Source organism: Triturus cristatus, chromosome 7 (assembly GCF_964204655.1).
Source record: "Triturus cristatus chromosome 7, aTriCri1.1, whole genome shotgun sequence".
NCBI lineage: Eukaryota > Metazoa > Chordata > Amphibia > Caudata > Salamandridae > Triturus > Triturus cristatus.
In genome coordinates, this window is record NC_140590.1 from 1,684,218,463 (window position 1) to 1,684,244,914 (window position 26,452).

The following is a 26,452-nucleotide window of genomic DNA, read 5'->3' on the forward strand; positions in this document are numbered from 1 at the left end:
ATAAGTGAGTAAAAACTCAAAAACTCAGATAGAAGAGGACATCCCAGAGAAACCAGAACTAATCTGTAGAAAGACCTCAAAGAAAATGGTCAAGCGCTTACAAGGTACTACACTACGAAGGACCAGTGTACCTTAACAAATTAGTGAATTACCACCTATCGAGCTAAGAACATCATTCTGGAGACCTCTACCTAGTAGCTACCCAACGTATCCGCCAGGCAAACTCCCACCTGGCAGCTAAGACCTGGAACTCCCTCCCTCTGCACCTCAGATCCTCACCATCGCTCCAGAATTTCAACAAGGACCTCAAGACCCGGATGCTCAACCAATTGGAACAGGCAGCATTATCCCGCAGCATTATCCCACAGTGCCGCGAGACCCTCATGGGTTAAGCAGCCGTACTCTGCAAATCCTGAATGATTGATCGAATAGGCCTGCCTTACCGGTTGAGTTGGAACACAGGGTTCCTTGAGGCATTCTCCACCTTGACTTTGCCCTCCTGGATGGCCAGGGCTTCCAGCTCTGGTGCAAATTTGAGGGAGTCACTGTAGCTGAAGACAGACAGGGCACCCGGGGACAGGTCGGTGAGTGGCTGCTGGCTGTCCTCCTGCTGCAGGGGGTTCTGCTGGGCAGTAAGGTTCCGGCGCTTCTGGTTACGATCCCAACTGGGGGCACAAAAGTTAGACATTTAGAGCAACCACGCGATGACTTGCACACAGCCGCACAACTGCAAGTGGCCTCTCTCTGAATATACAATGGCGTGTGGGGCAAAGCACAATTCCAGTATTCTCACAGTCAAAAGGAGAGAAGGCCCATTCGGGATGACCGGAATTGGTCATTGAGGGCCAGTGCCATGCAAGAATTGTATGACCTCTTCCCAAGGACAATTGGCTGAAGATTATTCAACACCACAATAATTTACAAACCCATTGCTTAGCCAACAGACCTGGTGCAATTGTGATGTTTAAAGTTTGAAGTGGTAGATTTATTGAACAAAGACGCCCTGGGGAGACAGACCAATGCGCCGCTTTTCACTTAACAAGATCATGCTTAGGGCACGTGCCTCGCGTCACACCATTATGGACTCCCACTGCTGGACTCATCAGACTCACCAGAACTTGATGATGATCCCAGTGGCCACGAGGACAATGATGACAGAGATGGAGATGGTGACATAAAGCTGGGGATCAATGCCTGCAGAGAGAGAAGAGAGAAGAGAATGAGGAGTCTGAACATGGACACTACAGCACCAACACAGAGGCACAACTGCACAACAACACACCAGATCACTGGCACAGCCGCACAACAACACACCAGCACACCAACACACCAGATCACTGGCACAGCCGCACAACAACACACCAGCACACCAACACACCAGATCACTGGCACAGCCGCACAACAACACACCAGCACACCAACACACCAGATCACTGGCACAGCCGCACAACAACACACCAGCACACCAACACACCAGATCACTGGCACAGCCGCACAACAACACACCAGCACACCAACACACCAGATCACTGGCACAGCTGCACAACAACACACCAGCACGACAACACACCAGATCACTGGCACAGCCGCACAACAACACACCAGCACAACAACACACCAGATCACCACCACAGCTGCACAACAACAGACCAGATCACTGGCACAGCCGCACAACAACACACCAGATCACTGGCACAGACGCACAACAACACACCAGCACAACAACACACCAGATCACCGCCACAGCTGCACAACAACAGACCAGATCACTGGCACAGCCGCACAACAACACACCAGTACAACAACACACCAGATCACCGGCATAGCTGCACAACAACACACCACAGACACAGCCACACATCAACATACCAGCACAACAACACACCAGATCACTGGCACAGCCGCTCAACAACACACCAGCACAACAACACACCAGACCACCGCCACAGCTGCACAACAACACACCAGCACAACAACACACCAGATCACTGGCACAGCCACACAACAACACACCAGCACAACAACACACCAGATCACCGCCACAACTGCACAACAACACACCAGATCACTGGCACAGCCACACAACACACCAGCACAACAACACACCAGATCACTGGCACAGCCGCACAACAACACACCAGCACAACAACACACCAGATCACCGTCATAGATGCACAACAACACACCACATCACTGGCACAGCTGCACAACAACACACCAGCACAACAACACACCATATCACCGGCATAGCTGCACAACAACACACCACACCACTGGCACAGCCGCACATCAACATACTAGCGCAGCAACACACCAGATCACTGGCACAGCCACAAAACAACTCACCAGCACAACAACCCACCAGATCACTGACACAGCTGTACAACAACTCACCAGCACAACAACACAACAGATCACTGGCACAGCCGCACAGCAACTCACCTGCAAAACAACACACCAGATCACTGGCATAGCTGCACAACAACACACCAGATCACTGGCACAGCCACACAACAACACACCAGCACAACAACACACCAGATCACCGCCACAACTGCACAACAACACACCAGATCACTGGCACAGCCACACAACACACCAGCACAACAACACACCAGATCACTGGTACAGCCGCACAACAACACACCAGCACAACAACACACCAGATCACCGTCATAGATGCACAACAACACACCACATCACTGGCACAGCTGCACAACAACACACCAGCACAACAACACACCATATCACCGGCATAGCTGCACAACAACACACCACACCACTGGCACAGCCGCACATCAACATACTAGCACAGCAACACACCAGATCACTGGCACAGCCACAGCCACAAAACAACTCACCAGCACAACAACCCACCAGATCACTGACACAGCTGTACAACAACTCACCAGCACAACAACACAACAGATCACTGGCACAGCCGCACAGCAACTCACCTGCAAAACAACACACCAGATCACTGGCATAGCTGCACAACAACACACCAGATCACTGGCACAGCTGCACATCAACACACCAGAACAACAACCCACCAGATCACCGCCACAGCTGCACAACAACACACCAGCACAACAATACACCAGATCACTGGCTCAGCCACACAGCAACAGACCAGATCAATGGCACAGCTGCACAACAACACACCAGCACAACAACCCACCAGATCACAGGCATAGATGCACAAAAACACACCAGATCACTGGCACAGCCGCACATCAACACACCAGAACAACAACACACCAGATCACCGGCATAGCTGCACAACAACAAACCAGATCACTGGCACAGCCACACATCAACACACCAGCACAACAACACACCAGATCACTGGCACAGCCGCACAACAACTCACCAGCACAACAACCCACCAGATCACTGACACAGCCGTACAACAACTCACCAACACAACAACAAACCAGATCACTGGCACAGCTGCACAACAACTCACCAGCACAACAACACATCAGATCAATGTCACAGCCGCACAACAACTCACCGCACAACAACCCACCAGATCACTGGCACAGGTGCACAACAACTCACCAACACAACAACACACCAGATCACTGGCACAGCCGCACAAGAACACAGGCACTCCAACACACCAGATCACTGGCACAGCTGCACAACAACACACCAGATCACTGGCACAGCTGCACAACAACACACCAGATCACTGGCACACCAGCACGCAAGCACATCTACAGACTGATAAACCAACATGCCAATACACAAGCACACTGGCGCACCAGCGCAACAACACATTAGCACAACAGCACATCAGCACACAGGTGCAGCCGCACAACAACACACAGGCACTCCAACACACCAGATCACTGGCACAGCTGCACAACAACACACCAGCACAACAACAACATATCATCACACCGGCACATCGGCAAACTGATACACCAACATGCCAACACACTGGCACACAGGCATACCAGAACAAAAACACACCAGCACAACAACACATCGGTCCATTGGCAGACTGATACATCAACATGCCAACACACAGGCAGACTGGCACACCTGCACAACAACATACCAGCACACCAACACACCAGCACAACACATGAGCATACCGGTACATCGGCAGACTGAGAAACTACCATGACAACAGACAGGCAAACTTATCAACTGCAAGTAACAAAAGGATGACAAAGGCAGTAACCCACTCAGCTCACAAAATTCAATGCAAAAGGGTGATCTGCATGCTGCGCATTGTGCTTTACAGCAGGCACATTAACCCTCTGTGCTCTTTATAATGAGTGAAAACTGAGATTATACAAAACACCAATCTCTGCAGCAAGTTTAATGATCTGCAGAGTTAACCTGCCTATGACATTACCCCTTGAACATTGCTAGGTACACAAAGGTCTCTTCCGACTGCTCTTGTCCTGCCTGACCTGTCTGCTCTGTCCTCTCCCCCAGCAGGGTGGGACAAAGGCAGCTCCAGGGGTGACTCAATGCGAACAGGCAGACCCCTAAGGTGTGGGGTCCAAGCACCTCTAGGGTGAGAATCGAGGGGTACAAGCAGACCCCTGCATTATGGAGCCTAGGCAGCTCTAGGCTGAGACTCTAAGGGTACAGGGAGACCCCGCAGTGATGCACAGTCAGCTCTAGGGGAGATTTGAGAGGTACATCAGTGAGATACAGGCATATCTATGGGAGATCCAATGGGGACTCCAACAAGTAATTCTTGTGTAAAACTGGGAGCAGTGGGGGTACAGTCATAACTGTCTGGGGTAGACACATGCAGATATAAGGGGAGGCTCAGGTTACCGGAAGTGTTCCCCAGTGTGGCAAACATACAGTTCTAGTATGCGGCTGAGTGGCACATACATAGTCCACTCTAAGGATGCAGGAAGACCCCGGGAATGTGGGATACAGAAGGAACTAGAGTAAGACTTGATAGGTGCAAGTAGACCCCTGGAGTGTGGGACGCGGTTCTCGGGTTAAATCTGGGAGCAGTTGTGGCAGAGGCATGAGAGAGTTTTTTAAAAATTAGAAATAATGTTGATTTAGTTGTGTTTAGGTTAGCATAACTATGCTGCAAATTAACATTACTGGACTTCAGCCTGCTTGCCCTGACATCCATTTGAAAGATGCCGGAGAAAAAGTGTTGCTTTTATTTCCCATGAATGCCCTTTCATGTTCACGATTCATGCTTGTGTTTTTTCTCTTTTAGAAAAAACATGAAATTGATTTAATTTTCATGGTGCTGTAGAAGTAGCAAAAATTTTTATTAAATTGTGTTCCTCGAGAAGGAAGCTGTGTTGAAGAGATACGCTGCGCAAGTAACATTTCCAAGGCAAGTTGCACAGTCCACTTACAATTTTGGCTTATTGCTTTGTTTACTTCAATAGTGTAATGCCATTTCCTTTGTTAGTAGGGCAAATGGTGCGCAATTATTATTCATAATATAGGCGATTTCTGAAGGTTTCTTATTTCAATTTCTCCAATGTTTATTGGTTAATGTCATTTAACTTGGTTAGTACAGTCCCTATAATCTCACTTCACATCTTGTGAGTGTGTGTTTTTTCACTGTCTGAAACCTGTAAAATTTGGCATTTCAGGGATGTGTGCCAGACTTTTTTTGCCTTTCGAACTGAATTATCAGACTGTTATCTGACTCTATACCCAGGCGTTTTGCTCTCACTATCAAAGGCAGTCTCCACATTAGACTGGCTGCTGATTAATACTTAAAACTGTGACTCTTTTCTCAGAGGCAGACTTCATGTCAGTCCTCTTGCTCATTTATAGTTAGATTTTCCTTGACTTATGAACTGAGTAGATTTATGCTGGTCTTTTGCTGAATTGCACTTTGGTTCTGTGTATTTACTTTATTATGGAGTATTTCCTGACGTCTTACCTCTAGCAAAATTTACATTTTTGGTACATTGTTGATGCTGATTTAGGTCTGACTAACTAACTATTTTTGCCTTCTATAATGATTCTTAAATTTGAATAAACATTTATAGCTTTGACTTTGGATTTTGTTTTGCGAAGTTTTTCTATATTTGCACAAGCGACCCATCCTTTGGGGCTCACACGGCCTCAATCCCGCATATTAACCCTTTTAATGTATTCATCAAAAGAGTTAACAGGATTTACTGTCATAACTCTCCAGAGCAGACACATGCCCCTGTATGGGGAGGCCTAAGGCTAAAGACAGCACACCCCAGTTTGGGGCGCAGACAGATGTACATTGAGACAGGAGGCGTTCTGAAAGCCCCGTTTAGTTTGGAACACTGGCAGCTCATGGGACAAACCAAAGTGGCTCAGACTGCATCCTCCAGTGTGGAACATGGTCCACTCTAGGGTGGGGCAAGAGGGGTGATGGCAGCATTCTCCAGGATGGGGCACATGCTGTTCTAAGGTGTTACTGGCAGGGGTTTGGGGACTCTCCTCCACTGTTGTGGGGCATGGGGACCTGCAGCTCACCCCCTGTGTCTGACATGCAGATGAATTAGAACATAGAGTTTTTCTCATACCCACGATAGAAAGGCTGCTTTCTCCTATCCTTATGGGTAGATTTCTCCATTTGACAGAGCTCTCGGTGCAGGTTCAAATTTGTTCACAACGGTAATCAAACTCACTGTAGTGGACATGACAGCTTTCAGACGTGCCATGGTGGAGTCGGGAAGATCCCGTACATAGCCATGTGTATTTTCCTTGGGTAAGTTAATGTGCCTGACTTCTTCCAACCGCCTCTCTCCTGCTTGTGCCACCTTTACACGGTGTAGTGTTTTTATATTATATACTTTGATACTATATACATGCTTATCTACTCTAGGATATGCATGAATAAAGCTAGCTATGTGTGCTTCATAAAAACTCCCAAATGCAAAAACATGCATAATCCTGGGGATTCAACACGATGATCCATGTGCGGAATCCAGCACATTCCAAGTCAAAATCCTGGCCCATCAAATAACCCTAAAGATGACACACTGTTGTGGGAGATTGAGTGTTCCAAATACAGGTGGGGTGTTCTGCATGAGGATTTGATGTCCCTCCAGCAGAATACAGAATTGTCCTGCATTTCACCGCCTTGTGGAGGAGCAAGCTGTTTGCACACCACGTGTGACACAAGAGATGCTGAAAGTGACATCGCTCTGGAGCAAAGGTGGTTGATATAGAGTCTTCCAGTATAGGACAGTGGAAGCTCTTAGGTAAGAATGGACAATATAGCCTTTCACAGTGAAGGACAGAGTGAGATTTGGTAATGAGATGGAGAAACTCACCTTCTGCCCTGGTTCCAAATAGGAATGGCTTCAAAGTGGCTGGTGACCCCTTAAGGTTAAGTCCATCATCTGGATGGCGAAGGCGGGAGTTAGGAAAAGGCGTCACCATCCCACGCGGTGACAAATGCCCAAAGTCCAGGTGCAGGGAACCAACATCGGCTGAACTGGCATCCATGCCCTCCTCATCAGACACAGTGGGTCCCCAGACAATTGCCCAGGGGTACTGGGAAGATGGCTGGCCCTCTTCAAACCCAGAGGGAGTGGCAGAGCGAGGAGAGGATGCCATCCTAGGCACCTGACGCCTCCACCTGGGGTGCCAGACATCTGCTCGTGGGATTCTCTCTGGGCGCAAAGGGGTATGGCTCCTTACAGCCTTCAGCAGGGCTGCTTTTAGGTTTCCAGCTGGTTGAGGGGCAGAGTCAGTCCATGCGCCACCGGTGAACTTCTCTGTGGAAAATGTCCATGGGTCGCCCGCTGGTGGATAGTCTCTGTGGTTGTAGACCGGTACAGGGGGCACTTGTGCTGCATCACAGGACAGGCTGCCAGCCACAACAACAGTAGTGGTTATTAATGCCCAGACTTGAAAGGATTGGTACTTGGTCCAGAAGTAACAGCAGCGGAGTGGGTGCCTGTGGAGATATGCAAAAGAGAGGGGAATGAGCCTCAACAGTGTCTCAAGTTACTAGGGACTGAAAATGCACTGACTAAGAGATTCCTCATAAGCCACCCACCACATCCAGCACTCCTGCACCACTCTTCAAAGCCAGTGCTCCTACTTTATCTAATATGGCCGAAGCTCCTAAACCAATAACCACACCTGGTGCTCACATAGCCAGCACGCCTACTGCATCCCCCGAACAAAAGCTCGTACAACATTCTCCACAGCCAGTGCTCCCATGATGTCCTTTACAGTGAGCGAGCACTCATGCATCTGTTCCTGTTCCACCGCCAACACTCGTACATCATCTACAAGACCAGGGCTCCTACATCATCTCCTAAAGAACCTAGCAGGTATCTCTGCAGCTGGCCTGACAGCCAGGGAACCACCAACCCATGCATACTGCTCTTTTCAATCACGCCTCTCAACAAGTATTCCTACACCATCAAACGCTGGCAACGCCTTTACCGATATCAGAAAGATGGTCCCTATGAGGGCAGTGTAGCCTATGGACTTCCACGGCAATAGCATCATCAAAAACTCCTCTCCGAGGTAGTTATAGTTATGCGCTAAGTGCATTTATTTTGCCAAATCCAGTTCATATAATGCAGAAACGGTTCTCAACGGTATAACAAAGCATATACATTTCTCAAAGAACAAGGTGCTCCTAACATGTGACAGCGCAGTGGAAGTGATATATAGTGAATGAAGAGTGCGCTTGTGCTATATACAAGAATATATACATGTGACTGATTGGGACAATATACTGTTATGTACGGCACTCATAATATGAGTGTCCAAACTCATAATCAAAATTTAGAACCAGTCCACATATGTTAATGTCGACATTTTGAAACCTTATAACAATTATTTAGAACAGGGTTATCATCTGGACAAAGTAGGAACAGGAGAGACCTAAAGTTTGGGACAAAGAGTCCCACAACCGAAGATGAATCAATCACTGTTTCATGGAAAAACCTCATAGAACGATATATAAGGAGCAGGAGACTGCGTCAACATTTCTTGCAGGCAGGGCTGAGACACGTACGTGTCCTACACCTTTCCATCTACGTGCATGGCATACCGCGCACGCTGTCTTTAAATGGAGCTGCGGTGAAGGAGACAAACCCGGCCGGCGCGCTACATCCCCAGAACCCACTCTTAAGTCAATGATGAATCCTTCCATTGCCTTCAATCTGGACACGAGCCTTAGTAGATTGTAAATGCTTAGTTATACCGTTGAGGACCGTTTCTGCATTATATCACCGGGACTTGGCAAAATAAATGCACTTACCGCGTAACTATAACTAACTTGTAGAGGAGTTTTTTGTGATACTATTGCTGTGGAAGTCCAAGGCTACACTTCCCCCATAGGGACCACCTTTTTTATAATACTTTTCCAGCTCAGGTCCCTGGGTTACTGGGTTGCCTCTTTGTTCTAGGCAATGCCTTTACAGCATCCACCACAGTTCATGCTCCTACACTGTTTCCCACTGCCATCACTCTTACACCTTCTACAAAATCAGTGCTTCACCATTAACCCCCACAGCCAGTGGATCTACCCCTCTCCGAGCAGCAATCGCTGCTACAACATCCTCCTCACCCAATGTGCCTTTACCACGATGTATCTTTTTTGAGAAGATATTGTGCAAAAGGGCTAGATGCATGAACCAGCATTGAACAACAGTTATCTTCTAACTTATGCAACCCAACCAGTCAACCCTATTGGCTTTGCCAATGCTTGTTTGCAGAGCAGCATTTGAAGCTAGCGGTGAAAAAGGTATCTGAAATAATTGATGCTACAGGGAAAAAAGGGTTGCGTCCTTTTCTGTTGCATCTGTATTTCTGATCCTTTTGTTAGTGCTTGAGACCAACTGGTAATGGTCAGGTCCCCGAACTGATATTAGATGTGAAATAGTTCCTCATGCATTCTAATGGTGGCAGCAGGGCACACTCGGACAACCGATATCTGGCAAGGCCATTTGGCCTGGCGTTGGCAAGCATCACATTTGATTTATTTTTACAGGCATACATATTATGAAAAAAATTGGCAAACAGATGGAAATGTAGAGGAGCAGCCCTGGCACATCAGCCCTGGCACGGGAGTGCCCTCCTTTTCAGACAGTTGTGCACATGTAATCTGGCAAAATGTCGTCACTCATGTTACAAAAAAGTCAATGGATGAAGTGGGCTGATACAGTGCTCCTTGCTATAAACTGTGGTGGCTGGAAGCAAAATGGGAATGGTCCTTGAAAATAATAATGAATGAAGAGGGCTTACCAAAAGCCATTGTTTGTATGTATATATGTATGTATTTTATCATTAATTTTCGGCAAAATGAGAGTCTGATGAGGCAGCTAAAGCTGTCTCAAGGCAAAATTTACACATAGTGATGAGACCTAAATATCCCTGTGGGCGGATCCCAGATGTGATTGACAATGTCTCAAGCCAATTGCTGAGGGTTCTGCAGCAAAAAGAAGCCAATGACTGAAGACGACTGAGCAAAAGCCCCTTAAAGTAGGTTTAAGATGCAATTTGTTCACCAGGAATGGTAAAAGCACCATAGGCGTCAATATTGAGATGCCTCCTAGCAGCAGATTATAGATCGAGCAAGCCAAGCAGCCATGCTCCAATTTAAAGGATAATTTCCATATAGTATACTGCTGTTATTTCCTTGCAAGTGCCACCCCATTTATCAGGTGTAGGGGGCCGTATAGAGGTAGCTGACTACCACTGGCCACCCTTGGCACAAGCGGTGGGAAAAGTAGCCTCTATATGACTCAACGTTACCGCTGCTACATAGGTTTAGTGTAGATATCTAAAATGTAACAATGTTGTGCTTATAGTTCAGAGAGACTTTTTTTGGTAGGAGTCACATATTCACTTTTGATACAGTTAAAGATAAAGCTCACGCCCAGACCTCAAGTGGCTCTACATATTTTACATTATTTTATTCACTGCTTCTCTAGTGAGCACTTTTTGGTTCTTATAAGGCATAGCCCATGCTTTGTGTCTCCATTACAAGCACACATCATCTTAACCCCTTGAGTGCCCATGACGAGATAGTCTCGTCATGGGCCGCGGTTGCGCTGTGCCCATGACGAGACTATCTCGTCATGAACCCCGCCCGCTAATTCAACGCCCGGCACAGGGCGGGGAAAGGGCGGGGCGCACAAGGGGTTAAAGATCTGTTGTATACCATACAAAGAAGCAACAAACGACCTTCCTCCTCTTCACTTGCCTGAAAAGCTGAACATTGGAGTCCCAAGTCTGAAACTACATAAAAAGAAAGAAAAAAACAGGAGGCAAGACATTTCTGTCTATGCACCTGTATGGGTGGCCATAGTTACACACTGAAACTCTTTGCCTCCTCACATCAGAAGTCAAACCACCCTACCTGCCTCTCACAAACATTTGAAAAGATGGTTGCTTGCATCTAATTCTAGCCCAGGGAATTCCATTACAGATCTGTTAGGGCTAGGATACTTTAAGGGATAATGGTGTGATCTATAAAAGTACTAAACAAAAATAGCATGTAAACACCATCCCACACACATCAGCCAGAGCCTCGTCGTGCCAACAGATTGAAAAGGTCCAAAGAGACATCTCTTCAAGAGGCATGTAATCCACTGAAAAGGGCCTCCCACTCTCTTGCCAGCGAGGGCGGATAAAATTCCCGCCCACGAGTTTCTTTCTGCACGACTTGAATCGCTTCCCATCCTTGTCACCGGCATTCCTCTGCCTCCGCTGCACCCCACTCTGCATAATATCAACATATATATTTTTATCTGTTGGAGTTCAGGTTCCTTTCTACCTATCTACCCCACTCCTACCCAAGTTCCTTTTGATATTTTAGGGGAGAATCGGGTGGAGATGAGGAGATAGCTGTGGATTCATGGCATGAATCATAAAGGTGAGGGCAGCTCAGGGGCGAATGTAGCCGACATCAACCCGATTCCAACATCCGGCTCCTCACAATGTCGCTCTCCGGTTTTCCTTCTCTGAGAGCTGAAGTTGATGTCCCAATCCTAAATCTATTTCAATTCAGTCTAATGTAGTGGTCTCTACAAGTCTCTGCGGTGACAGCGAGCCACCTTAAGAAAACCTGCCAGAGTGGTGCAAGCCGCAAAAACTAGTTTGCCCAGCAGGCCCTGTAATGCGACAAATGTTGCCTTTTCTTTGCTCACAACCAACATGGTGTCTTCAGCAAATACCAACGCTTTGTCGTTAGGTGAGCAGGTGACCACCTGCGCCAAATCTGAATCTCCACCAGACTGAGTCAATCCTGTTCTTGCTCCCTCGTTGCTATCCTGACTACTAGCCTACTAGGATGATCAACAAAGGCCCTAAGGTGTTCAAAAACAAACACAAGAGACTTTTCATAGACAAGACATCAGTTAGTCCCTGCAATGTCCCTTTACACCCTGGCTCCGTCTAGTTGGGGGAAAACTCCAACAAGGATCTGACTGTCTTGTAGCCTAACGGCCAGGGCGGTTAATCTCAAATCTGAAGAACTGGGTTCGAGTCTCGCAATGACGCTCAACATCCTGTGATTCTGGGCAAATCACTTAGGGCCTCATGTAGGTAGCCAAATACCGGTCGGTAACGGCCGATTTTCGGTAATTATACCGTTACCGACCGGTATTTTGGCCATTGGTATGTAGGGGGACAAACTTTGCTTTCGGAATTTACCGAATCGGTAAAATTACCGATTCGGTAATAATACCGAATCGGTAATGTTACCGAATCGGTAACTTTTCCGAATCGGTAATTTTACCGATTCGGTAAATTCCGAAAGCAAAATCGAGATGTAGGGGGAGTGTGTGTGTGTGTTTAAGAGTCGGTATTTACCACCAACTTATAGTTGGTGGTAAATAATGAATGTATGTGTAAATGCATTTTTACGCGCGTAGCAGTGTGCAATGTGGCATACATACATGCCCTTAGGGCATGTATGTGTGCCACATGTGCACACATGGCCGAATCAGGGGTGCAACAGGGTGTCAATGTGACACCCTGCCACCCTTGTATGTGTTCTCCCCATTACCGAATCGGTATTTACCGATTCGGTAATGAGGCATACCTTCCCATCAATGGGAAGGTATGCCTCATTACCGAATCGGTAAATACCGATTCGGTAATTACCGACTAGTAACGATTCGGTAAAAAATACCGACTCATTACCTACATACCAGTTACCACTTCTAAAATACCGATTCGGTATCGTTCGGTATTTTAGAAGTGGTAACTGGTATGCTACCTACATGAGGCCCTTAATCTCCCCGTGCCTAACAAAAAAAATGAATGTGTCCTCATGTAACTCAACTGGTGCTCATGTAAAGCGCTCTTGCGGGAAATGCCATTTTTCTGACATTTTTCTATTCCAAAGTGCAGCGGGATGGAGAGAAATAGAAGGTTTTACATATGAAAAATAAATACATAACTAAATAAACCAAGACAGAGTGGTTGTAAAGTGGCCAGATTGGTTTTATTCACATCCAAACACATCAGCCTCACTTTACAGACTTTGTAGTGAAGCGCTACTTTTGTTTTCTCGTCTTTCTTTGAACAGCATTGTTATCCCCAGGTGGGGAAGTACACCATTCCTGGAGGTACTGCAATACCTGGTTGATGGGTGGATTGGAAACCAAAATGTGTACCATGGCTCTGTGTATGGATGTGGTCTTTTTAAACCATACTGCTTACGTTTATTAAGGATATAAGCAATGGACATTGAAACGGTTCCCTTCAGGGCCCTGTAGTCATGTCCTTAACTTTTCAGGTAAAACCACACGCTGATTTCTGAATAGTGAGTGAGAGATCGTTAAGGTAACCATGTTGTTTCTGCTTACATTTCACATGCTTTACTTAATCTTGCATTCCCTATGAGTGTTTGCTTTTACTTTTTTTTTTAGGCAGCATGTTACTCTTATCAAGTGCATAATTTGAATTGAGCCACATCCAAGTGTTTATAGCGGGGCACAATTAGGTTGGAGCTGAAGGCAGTGCGAGTTTCTCTCAGTGGGGCAGTATGGTGTTCAGTGGGGGAGAGGATGTGGCACTATGGCCAGAGCTGTCGAATTTGGAACTGGAGAACTGGGTTCAGCCTTCATGACCAGTCCACCAGACCACTCAACTGAGGGAGCATATTCCCATGCTAGACCTTAAAAGGCCCCACTAGACCTTAGAAGGTTTGATGTTTTAGCACAAGCAGGTGTACCCTAGTGGTGTCAATTGTGAGATAACCTTGAAGGCCTGTCCACCACAATCCATAGTGAAGTTCATCTCCAGTCTTGCGGGCAGGCCTACGAAGCAGCACACCCTAGAGCAACAGTGATCCAGTCACTCTGACTCTGTCACTGAGGTCACATGAACCTTGAGCAGGTTAGGGCGATGCGAACGGTGTGACCGCACTGGGTACCTATTTCGGGTGGGTGCGCAGTGTTTGCAAGTATATTATGGTTTAAAAAAAACTTGCTGCCACCTTCCTGGCCTCCAGCAATTTTCAGAAACAATAAAAATGTCATGATAACTTTGGTGATTAATGTTCTTCCTAGAGAGAGATCGGAGTTTTGTCTAGTGGAAGGGTTGACTCCTGGAAAGGTAGCACAGAGGGTTAATATGCCTGCTGCAAAGAGCATGTACCATGCAGATCACAAAGTGCACTGCTTTAATGGGGTGACCATGATGAATGGTCATTTAATGTCAGCTGTAGATGATGGATCCCTCAACAGTGTCATGTATGTGCATGTTTGCATTGTGCTGAGGGGATTACCAGGTAATTGTTCACGCAGCTCTCTGATGGATGTCACATGCGGTTTTTCTGAGTCCCCAGATAGATCATGCAGTCTGTGTGTTCTCTTTTGCACTGCCAGTCACTGCCAGTCACCGGTGTATTCAACTGTGTAGCCTTGGACCGTGTCATGTATGTGCATGTAACTTGCATGATCGAGGTAACTATTAGTGGTGATACTACATGTCTCTCGGTCCTCTTTCAAGTGCTTGCCGTCCTTTTTCCGCAGCAACACCCCCCCCCCCCCGGGCGGCAATCTGAGGGATAGCCCCGGGTGCCACAAGCTCTAGCTACGCCTCTGCAGTCCCTCAAGTGCTGAAACACCTGTTTCTGTTTGTGGTCTTGCCCTGTGGTGCCAGACCTCCACTGGTGGGTGTTTGACCACAACACAGCTCTACTTTAAGGAGTTTCAGTGCTCCACATGACGTAAAAGTCAGGCAAACCCTCATACGGGAAGACTGGAGGTTCCCCTTTCCATCAAAGAAATTTTTAGAAAAATGGGTTCAAACTGTGCATTTTGCAGCACACTTTCAAAAAATATATTGGCCAACAGCCGTAAGATTAACTAATGACTTTAGAGGACTGCCGGGTTACACTACTTCAGGGACTGCTAGGGTATCCTGGACCAATATTTCTCCTCAGCAGTAAATAATGTGTGTGCCTGGTATTAAAATATTGGACGCATAGTTTGCAAATGTTTGTGTCACAGGAGATTCGGTAGTTAAATGATAAAGTGTTGAGCAGCGAGTAAATGGTCACCCAAAAATCCTATGTCTGGGGAAATAACACCAGTTTTCAGTCGCGGCAGATACAATTAAAAAAGGGGGGGGGGTGGAGGAATTGGGAAGGACCGCAGGGGTGCAGCACGGGGGGAGGGTTAATCATTTTTTTTTCAAACTTACCTGATGCTGCCGGCTGCCTCGCGCCTCAGTGCTCCTCTGTTTCCTGCTCCCTGCGCGGGTCTGCATAGCTTTTCCATTGTGCACAAACTTGGCTGGTTTTAATCACACGTCATTAGGTGTACTAGATGAAAACAGGATTGTTTTTCTTATTTCGTATTCGTATCTAAAATTTCTTCTTCCTGCCTGTTTTCCTCCCCATCTTTTTTCTTCAATGCTTTACAGGCATTAAATAATTTCAGGCTCGTATTATAATAGTCCTGATGATGACCCTAGTATTGTGTTAAGGATCGAAATGTCGTCGACTTGCTAAAGACACCTTGCACATCAATCTCTTTGATAAATCAGTGCAAAGGTGGTTGACCCTGAGCTTGTTCCAATCGTTTGCATTATACACAAGCTGCTCTGGGATGGTAAACGTTTACCACAAATCTTTTTCCTCGCAGGGAATCACAACGCAGTCATTACAACGACCGTGTTGTGATTCCGCATACCATTACTCCGCAAGTCGGAACAACGACTTGCGGAGGGGGAAGGGGGTGTTGGATTTAAAATCCAACACCTTCCCTATTGTCCGCACAGACTGGAGATGGAATAGTAAATTATACTATTACAACATCCAGCACCCCACCTCCGCAAGTCGTTGTTCCGACTTGCGGAGTAATGGTATGCGGACTCACAACGCGGTCGTTGTAATGACCACGTTATGATTCCCTGCAGGGAAAAAGAATGCGGGATAACAACACATATTCGCTGCTCTTGTCTTGCCTGAATGTTTTGTTTAAATGTTTTTGTGATGTGACTATGTAGGGCGCAGGACTGTGTCCCACTTTATTGTTGTGTGTCTAACAATTTGTCTTGATCATTTATTAAATTCACTGTCCGGCTGGACAGTAGCAATATAGCGCTGATTCTAGTCTATATTAATTGGATTTCTATTTTCGCATTTTCACAAGGACCACTGTTTTCTTTAAAAACCCAACAGTCGTAGGGCAGCATCTAAGACTCCCCATCAAATCCCCATGCTGCTCTCATGCTATCGTACCAAGCATGAGAGCAGTGCAGGTATTTTTTTATTTTTTTTTGTGCATATTTTTATAGCGAGAACTCGACCCGTAAGTATTGGACCGCTGTATTTACATTACACATTCAGGCACGGGGAGATTAAGTGATTTGCCCAGAATCACAGGATGTGGACGCGACCTTGAGGCTCGAACTCTGGTTTCCAGCACCAAAGTCGGCAGCGTAGCCGACGGACCACATCCTCTCCCAGTGGGCTGGTTTAACGCTCGCTCAGGCACAGGGAGTCTGTGCTGTTTCTCCAACCCGGCTGTGCAGTTCAGCTGGGTTGGAGAAACCTAACTGCGCATGTGTGTTTGGCCGGCCTAAGACCACTTGTCAAACAGACATGCACACTTAGAAGTGCACATACCACTCCATTCCTCCTCCCCCCTCCCATGGCCTGGCCCTGCCCCTCCCTGCACAAGCTGTCTCAGCCAGCTGCTGAAAAATAAAACAATAGTAAAATAGTGTTTTATTTTTCAGCTGCTTGTTTTGAGCTAATGGGCGATGCTCCTCTGCGATTGTGATAATAAAGAAAAACGAGGATCTGTGAACTAGAATGTTTGCCTAGGATCACACAATTTGGACAAGCAGGGAAGCCGGTATTGATTCCAGGTTATCTGGTTTCACATTTTGAAATTCATCCACCAGATGTGTATCTCTGTCTCTCTCTCTCTCTTTTTTGAAATTCTGTCACCAGATGTGTTTCTCTCTGTCTCTCTCTCCTGGTTGGTGCTACTCCCCAAACTCCCCCCTGAAGCTACAACCCTGGTCCCCCACCCAAACTGGCTCCTGCTTTTTCTTTATGGGCCCCCATGCCCTACTCCATCTCGCCCTCCCGTCGTGGCATTTCACAGCCTGCCTCTGGGGTGTTTATGCGGTGCAGGGCTAGCGGTGAAATATCATACATCAGCAATAATGCGGCAGGAAGGCCGCATACCGTCGGGAAACAATATCAGTCACTGTCTCTGTGACAGGTAAGTGCCTTCAAACCTGGGTTGTTAATAATTAATAACATGGCACTAAATGTGCTGTGTGCCTCCTCTGACACTGTAGTTTGCCAGAATGCTTTGTAAATTGCTGTGCTTGTCAGGAGTGATCAGGGATTCTCAATGGCTATCTTTGTGGCAGGAAGCAGTTCACTCTGTTGGGGCTTGTAGTCTGTCAGGGCTGTTGTTCAGTGTGCTAGAACTACTGTAGGATTCTTTTTTTTTGTTAATCAACTTTTCTTGGATTTGTAGATGTAAACAGAACATATAATGTCTCCATTTCATACCGTCGAGTTGGTTACTCAGGGCCTCATTTATGAGGCGCCTAGCGCTGCCAGAATGTCACTTTTTGTGGCGTTCCGTGGCGCAGGAGCCTGCTCCATATTTACGAGGCAGCACTTTTTTTGGCTTAATGCTGACTCGTAAATATCGTTCCCTTTAACGCAGTGTTCTGCGTTAAAGGGGCGTGCAATGGGTGTTGCTGGGGGCGTTCCCAGCAACATCCATGGCCTTTTAACACTGCCTCAGATTTAGGAGAAATTGTAAATCTAAGGCAGCACCCAAAGTTTACGCTTCCCCAGCGGAGGCGTTAGGGAGGCACAGCTAGGAGAAATATCTTTATTTCTCCTTGTTAGGTCTCGGCTAGCGAAGGCTGCGCTTGCGCAGTCTCGCTCGTGAGATTTAATGACTTGGAGTAGTGGGGCTTGAACCCGCCCCTCTTCTCCATTGGCTGGCTTCCTAAACGGAGGCCAGCCATTGGAGGAGAGAGGCGTCTGTCCGTTTAAGCCCTGTCTTTTTCGGATTCGGGGGCGTGTTTTTTACTTTCTTTCTCCAGCCAATGGCAAGAGGAGAGAAAGAAAAACACGCCCCCGAATCTGAAAATGCCGCTGCGTTTCTCCGAGGCATTTCTGCTTGACCTCGGAGAAAGGCGGCGGTGTTCATGGCTCTCGCTGCCCTATCCAGCAGGCGTGCGCTGACAGCCACCACGGAGAAACCAGCGTCCCCCAACCCCATTCTAGGGGGGTCGGTCTTTTCTTGTGGTCTGTTTGCTGGAATAAAAAAAATCACTAAAAAGACAAATATTCAGCTATTAAAATCAAGCCATGAATCGAAAAAAGAGCTCTTTTGCCGGCAGGGTTACGTGTCTGCAGGCGGTTGTTTACCAACGGGCACGTCCTTTCTATCCGCGAGGTAATAATATTGAAATGAAATAGGAACTGACATAAACTCTGCCAGGTTACCTAAGAAAAGGAGGGGGTTACATGCCCCCTCGCTGCAGCTTATGAAACCACTGACTGTTGTGTCTTGTTTCACAACAGGAGAGGGCGGGGCTTTGGCTGCTGCCAATGGGAGCCCGCCCCTTAACATCACATGGGTGCAGTTTATGTAATGGTGCATGCAAGGCACACCAAGGAGGGGTGCTGAGGAGCATGTGTGTCTGGGCTTTACAGGGGGCAGAGAGCAGTAGGTGCTGGACACTGATGTGTGAGTGAAATCCGTACATGGGCTGGAACAGGAAGCTCTCCCTGGAGCTTAACTTTATAGTCTTCCTGCTGGCAGCGGGTCCGAGAGGCAATCCAGGCTCCAGCCTCATTCCTCGAAAGCCAACCGGAGGCCCTCTCTAGACATTCTTGGTGTGCACTGGGGTCTGTGCCGAGGTAGGAGGGGCGGTGGAAGGATTTCTGACGGAGGCAGAGAAGGGCCTGGGATTGGAGGGAATACGCTGGTGAGGGAATCCCCAACTGGCCACATCAGGCTTGCCTGAGTCTCCGGATCCGGGGTCCCCTGCTCCATCGCCCCTGTCCCACGCCAGACACCCCACCTTTACCCTGGTGGCGGCTTATCTGTAAATATCCCCCCGCCCCTCCCCACCTTTCGCTCGCGAAGCAACAACATGAATGATGCCACCTTCTTAGGTTATTCCCCTTTTTTGGACCCTGAGGTCTCTAATTCGTCCTTCTGGGTGAGCGCCTGGAGGAGACCAGGTATCCAACTTGGACCATCTTTGCTGTCAGTGGTGTTTAAGGCCGCGTTGAAAGGGCCTGGGGCCGGCAGGGCAGATGCCCACAGCGGCCCCTTTGTTCTGTCCTGGATGCATTGGGAGGGATAACTCGAGTCTGTAAGAAACTGCAAGTGAAGTTGGCGGTAGGATGGATGATTGAGTTAGTGAGTGGAAACAAAGTCGCGGATAGCGCGCCTACAAACTGGGCTTTCTGACTGGGCTTCCTTTTCTAGAGTTTAGTGATCGGACCCAGCCCTCGGAGGGACACGTTGACACAGTAGTAGACCCCCCTGATATCACTGGGCAGCGGTGCCTCCCTATGACAGCCATGCTTTTTGTTAGGTGACACAGTGCCCTGTGCCCCAACTGATAGCGAGCTCCGATGCCACAGAGGCGGCTCTGAACCTTGTGACGTTCCTCCCGTTGCTAGGGCACGTCCTGCCATGGACCTCCTCTGTTGCCCCTCATGCCGGGGCGTCCTGTGGGACCCAGTGACGCTGTCTTGCGGACACTCCTTCTGCAAAATGTGCCTGGGGCGCTCCGAGGGGCTCTCTCGCTGCCTGTGCTGCCGGGAACGGCTGCGCCATCGGGGCAGCGTGATGTGCAATGTGTTGCTGGGCGGCCTGCTCAACAAGTGCCTCGATGCCGGCTTCAAGGCAGCGCGGCTGAAGGCCGACCTGCGCGAGCTGCTCAAGACCCAGGACTACACAGAGGTGCTGAGAGCTGCACAGAGAGCTGTGGAGATGGGTAAGGCAGTGGACAAGTGTAAAATGCGCATTACCCCTTAATAAAGGAGAAGGGCGTTGTTTGGTTACATATGGGAGCTGACGCTGTTGGAAAACAACATCTCCCTTTCCAGGTTACCTTCCACTGTTTCCATTTCACGTCCAGGCGCCCTGGTAACAAGTGTTATTGGACGCAATATCCGGGTCTGCCCGTAACTGCTGAGGCTGCGCTCTGTGTTTTCTTTCCATAAATGCTCGCTTATCTCCCTGCCTTTCTGTCCTTCGCCCCCCTACTCTCGTCTCTTGTCCCAAGTTCTCGCCTCTTGTCCCAAGTTCTCGCCTTGGCTTCCAGCCCTTCCCTATTCTTTGGCCCTACATGCCCCGCTCCAGCCTGACTTTGCTCCGCTCCTCTCATCTGTCTTGGCCCTTGAAGTCACCCCTCCTTTTTAGGTCTGTGTGTGTGGCTGTGTGTTTGTGTGGCTCTGTGTGTGTGGCTCTGTGTGTGTGGCTCTGTGTGTGTGGGTAACTCTGTGTGTGTGTGTGTGTCTGTGTAGGTGGCTCTGTGGGTGGCTCTATTTGTGTGTGGGTTGCTATATGTGAGTGGCTCTGTGTGTGGGTGGCTTTGTGTGTGTGGCTCTGTGTGTGGGTGCAAATGCAATAGGTCTCGCATTTGAGAGTGATTAAGCTATTGACATTGTAAATAACAATGCCGTTTCTTTAAATGTTTTAAAAACAAAAACATAAACAAAAATAATGTCATGAGCAATGCCAATAGCTCTAACTTTAACAATGCCGAGACCATTGCATTGTAAATGCTTGTTTTTCCTTTTTCTATATGTGCCGCATTCTGTGATTGTTTTTGTGCAGGAAGGTTTTCCTTCCTGCACAAAAATAATTCTCCCCGTAACGCAGGCAACCTTGCACCATGGTACAAAGGTGACTGCGTTGGAGCAGGCCATTGTGCGCCGGCACAGGGGAAAATGACAGAAATGTGCTGTATCTGGTAGATGCGGCGCATTTCTGTCCTTTTCTGTTGCCATAAGCCAGTGCAGTGGGAAGGCCTGCTGCGCTGCCCTATGGCAAAACCTAATAAATGAGTGCCCCAGTGCCTAGTCCATAATAATCTCACCATTCGCCCCAGATCTTGGTGTGTTTTTGAGGATAACCTCTAGCAAAATATATGGGCTCCTCCAGTTTTGCACACCAATCCAATCCCGCTCACCACTAGGCTAGTGTGGGGGTTCAGGAGATTTCCATTTAGGGACAATCATAGTGGCCATGACCACCATGTATCATTCCCTAATGTCATCTAATACTCCCAATAGGGCCTGCTTTGCAGACAGGCCTATCGACCTTCCCAAAACTCTTGCAAAGACCCCTAGGAGCCCTGAGGACATTGCCAGGTCACATGGAACAAGTCTGGGTCTGGACATACATGCCAGGAGCTGGGAGCGTCTGGGAGTTCGCCAGTGTGCCCCAGGCGACGAGGATTGAGGGACATCATGTGCAGATAGTTCAGCTGGATCAATCTAAAGGGCCATACAGCTAGTCCTCACTCTCGATCATCAAGAGGGCCCACCCATTCCTCCCATTTCTGCTTTAGGGTTCTGAATCTGTCGGGGCATTCATGACCAGAGTGTGGTATAGTTGGGACATGTCTCCTTAACTGAGTCTGTCCATTAGTAGTTGGCCTCAAGTAGATTGTGTTCAGGGAGTCCCATGGTTGAGTTTTGTAGCCGGCCATGGTGTACCGGAGCTGCTGGTATTTATGGAACTGAGTTTGTGACAGGTTAAACTGAATTTGTAGGTCTTGAAATACTCAAATGTGATCTCCCTGCCAGATGTCTCCCAGGTTTGTAATGTCTATTCTATCTCACTTGATGAATCCTGTTAGCTCTGCAGTGGGGTAGAGGAATCCTGCACTAGGCAACAATACAATCTCTTAAGTGTATATGTCCCACCCCAGTTATCTACCCCAGCTCTTGAAGCTACTGAATCCACCATTCTAATCCCTTAAGAAATACCCATAGCAGGAGGGGATTTTAATGCTACATCCAACCCTGGCATAGACACCTCGGGACCCCCATGACAGCCCTCCACTGTCATAATGGCGTTTGTTGCGTCAGTTCGTTATCCCATCCCATGGAATGCAGAACAGAACACAAATTAACAAGGACCACACGGGTGGCCTCAGGAAGGTTCTGTGGGATACGGTTACTGTATAATATCTCCAGCACCTTATTTAGTCCCTGAAGAGACAGTTCAGCTCGAAAAACCAGGTCGTCTCATCCTCCATTCATCCAGCGTTAATGACCAGCATTTGTGCCGCTCGGTAATACAATTGTAGTTCAGCCATTCACATCCCTCCATCATACACTGTCTGTTTACATTTATCTAGGGCTATGTGGGATGATGATTTGCCCAAAGAAAGGAGCAGAGCGTAGATGAGATGTCGCAAAACCAGTGGTTAGGGATCATCAGTGGGATGTTTTGGAGGACATATAGATATCGCGGTACCATCACCATTTTGAGTAGGGACACTTTACCCAGGACATAAAGCGGTAATAGTGCCCATTGCTGGAGATCCGTTTTCATTTTAGATACAAGGGGGTTAAATTGTGATTCTATGTGAGCCCAGGGTTGCAGGAGATATGTACACGTAAGAGTTTAAAAATGAGTCGCTTTATAGGTATAGCGGTCTGCCAAGCTGTGGCCACCTCCTTCCTTGACTTTACAAGGATTTACTTCAGTTCACTCAGAGACCAGAGGTGTCTTCATATAGATCTAATAGTTGTAGGCAATCGGTGTCAGTGATGAGCGGGTTGGACAGCAACAGGAGTACGTCATCAGCTTAATGCGCTAACCTATCTTCAGGTCCATCCTCCCACTTCCACCTTTTGTATTTGGGCATTACATCTCATAGGTCTGGCTAGGGGTTTGATTGCTAGGCCAAAGAGAATTGGGAAGAGTGGGCAGTGCTAACTAGTTACTCACTGAATGGGGAAGGGGTTGGACAGCACACCATTAACTAATGCCCTTGCGTGAGGCCCTGAGTACAGCAGGTTGGTGTACCTACGTATTCGTGGAACCTGGCCGATCCTTTCAAGGACCGTAGGAAGGTCCGGGTGGATAAGGGTGGCCAGGACTTGTAGCACCTAAGATTTTTTCATATATAGGTGAACTTCTGTGTTAATTAAAGATATAGGCCTATATTAGGCACATTGGTTTGTGTTGTGACCAGGCTGGGAGATAACCATGATGGTGGCCATGCCAGGTTCCAGTGGGAAGTGGCCCTTCTTGGTCGCCTCTGTATATAAGTTAAGTAGATGGGGAGAGAGAATTTAAAGGAATTTATGGTAGTATTCGAGGGGAAACCCATCAGTGCCTGTTTTTTTTCCAGAATTCATCGCTAGCGACACCTCATCTATCTCTTCGTTGCTAATTGGTGTGTCCAGTTCATCCATAGTCAGTGGTGAAACAAACCAGAGTGAAATGTCCGCAAGAATGTATCGTTCTCTTGCGCTGACCGTGGGCGGTGTGCATATAGTGCTTAATAGCTTGCGGCAAATACTGTCGCAATCTCAATGAATCTGCATTTTTTCAGAGGCAGACATATCTAGACTCTCAGGGACTATTCTAGTAGCCATGTATGTGGTGGTCAGCCAGTACAACAGCTTCCCGGTCTTGCTCCGATGCTCGTATATCTGCTGCGATGAGGTGCTCCAGCATTGGGGGACCTCCTCCTGCGAGTCTGAGGGAGCGCTGATTTAGCAAGAGCCACCTGACGGTGGGTAATCTCTGAGTCTCGCCTAATGCATTGCTGCTCTAGTTGTAAGATTTGGGTTTCAAGTGCTCTTAGTTGATGCATTTAGTTTTTCTGTCTACGCCTCAGGAAGCATCTGGCTATGCCCAGAGAGTCGCTTTGCCAACAGCCCACAGCATCTGTACACAGTCCACTCTACCCTGATTTGTATCGAAATATGGTTGCATTTTAGAGGATTGGTCTCTGAAAGAGGCATTGAGGCACCAGACCGGTCTCTGGGTTGCTGTTGTCGCCCCAAAGGTGACTATGAGTAGCAAATGAGCTAAAATACCCCTGGGAAGGATTGTAATTGCGTTAACCCGAAGTATGTAGGTTGCAGATAGCAGTAGGAGATTGACTTATGCGCTGCAGACGTGTAGATGTATTCCCTGTCATGTGGCAGGCAGATTCTTCAATGTCACATAAACCCATAGGGCATTATTTACTGTATTTTGACGACAGCAGCGCAGCAAGCGTTCCTGCTGCACTGCTGTGCACCAAAATAAAAGGGCCGGAATGCGCTGTGTCTGCAAAATACAGCGCATTTCTGTCCTTCTCTCCTCCACACAAACAGCAGCCGTGCGCCAACGCAGACACCCTAGCGCCATGGTGGAAGGGTGGGGACACCTTCCTGCACAAAAACAACCCTTGATGGCATTTTCCTCTGCAGCAGGCATAGAAAGAGGAAGCAAACGAGGTGAAATAAAAGTATTTCTCGTGGTTGTGCCACTCCTACGCCTCCCCTATGGAAGCGAAGAATGCTGACGCATTTTTATCTTTACAAAACGTTGTAAATCTGGGAATACGTCTAACACCCACAGCAACACCCATGGAATGCCCCTTTCACGCAGACGAATGAGTGTAAGGGGCCCGTGTTTACAAGACCATGAAAATTCAAGCAAGGTGAGTTAACGTGGCCTTGTAAATATGGGCAAGCCCATTGCGCTGCCGGTGCGTCAAAAAAGGTGGTGCAATGGGCTTGTAAATGAGGCCTACAGAGTCCATCCAACCCTAAGTTGTTTCGCTCATGTCAGTCGGTCAGCCATGGGGGTCCCGAGGTGTCTATGCCAGGGTTGGATGTAGCATTAACAGCCCCTCCTGCTATGGTTATTTCTTAAGGGAATAGAATGGTGGATTCAGTAGCTTTCAGAGCCGGGGTAGATAATTGGGGTGGGACATATAGACTTAAGAGATTGTATTGTTGCCCAGTGCAGGATTCTTATTTTAAAGGTTCAGGTTTCGGACATTAGAATGATCCAATTCGTGTGCCACGATGCCAGTATCTAAACTGCCCCAATACATACAGTAGGCATTGCTGTGTTAGTTACTACATGTCCCAGTTAGTAAAACACCCCTGCCATGTTAGTACCCACACTGTGGGAGTATACCAAGTACCATTGCCATGCCAGCATCCATGTCGCCATGGTATGTAAAGCACAACTTTCATGGCAGAATCCATATTGCCCGGGTATATACAGCACCGCTGTGATGTCAGAACCATATTGCCCCGTTTTATTAAGAACAACTGGACTGCAAGTATTCACACTGCCATGCTCTGTACTGTGACGTCACAATCAGGCCAGAATCCACTTTGTCGAGGTATGTTCTGTAGGATTATGTGGCAAAGAATCCCTCTGAATGGAGAAACCCCCACAGCAGGACGCCAATGGGATTTTTAAAATCTACAATAGCAAAAATAACATTAAAGAATGTTATTTTTTGTTATTGCCATTAAAACATTTAGTTTTCACAAACAGCATGGGGGATACGAGTTACGACGTTTCAGTGGGACCTACGCTCACCTATTGAAAAATGATTACCTTTTGTAAAATGGCAATAATACTAATAACATTACAGGACAGAGTTAGGGGAATGTTAACAATTAAGGTCAGAGTTCTTAATATTTCTTTAGAATGCTCTTCTGCTTCCCATTGTCGCATCTTGCACAGGCGCCCAAAATCCACATCACTCTAGTATGTGCACCCCCGCTGTCATAAGAGAATTCACATCACTCTGGTATGTGAAGCCCCACTGTGATGAGAGAATCCACATCACTCTGGTATGTGCACATCCACCGCAATAAGAGAATCCACATCACTCTGGTATGTGCACCCCCACTGTGATGAGAGAATCCACATCACTCTGGTGTGTGCATGCCCACCGCAATAAGAGAAATCACATCACTCTGGTATGTGCAGCCCCACTGTCATAAGAGAATTCACATCACTCTGGTATGTACAGCCACACTGTG

General features: G+C 47.6%; 1 protein-coding gene across 1 annotated transcript in view; it reads right to left on the minus strand.

Moving 5' to 3' along the window:
• The window catches only part of PIANP (PILR alpha associated neural protein), a 226,398-nt gene that overhangs the window by 12,431 nt on the left and 187,515 nt on the right, over nt 1–26,452 (minus strand). The window contains exons 3-5 of the mRNA XM_085619832.1: nt 7,272–7,900; nt 1,113–1,194; nt 444–665 (exon numbers count right to left, since the gene is read on the minus strand). Of these exons, the coding sequence (XP_085475958.1) occupies nt 444–665; nt 1,113–1,194; nt 7,272–7,900 (933 nt within the window). The remainder of the gene's footprint in view (nt 1–443; nt 666–1,112; nt 1,195–7,271; nt 7,901–26,452) is intronic.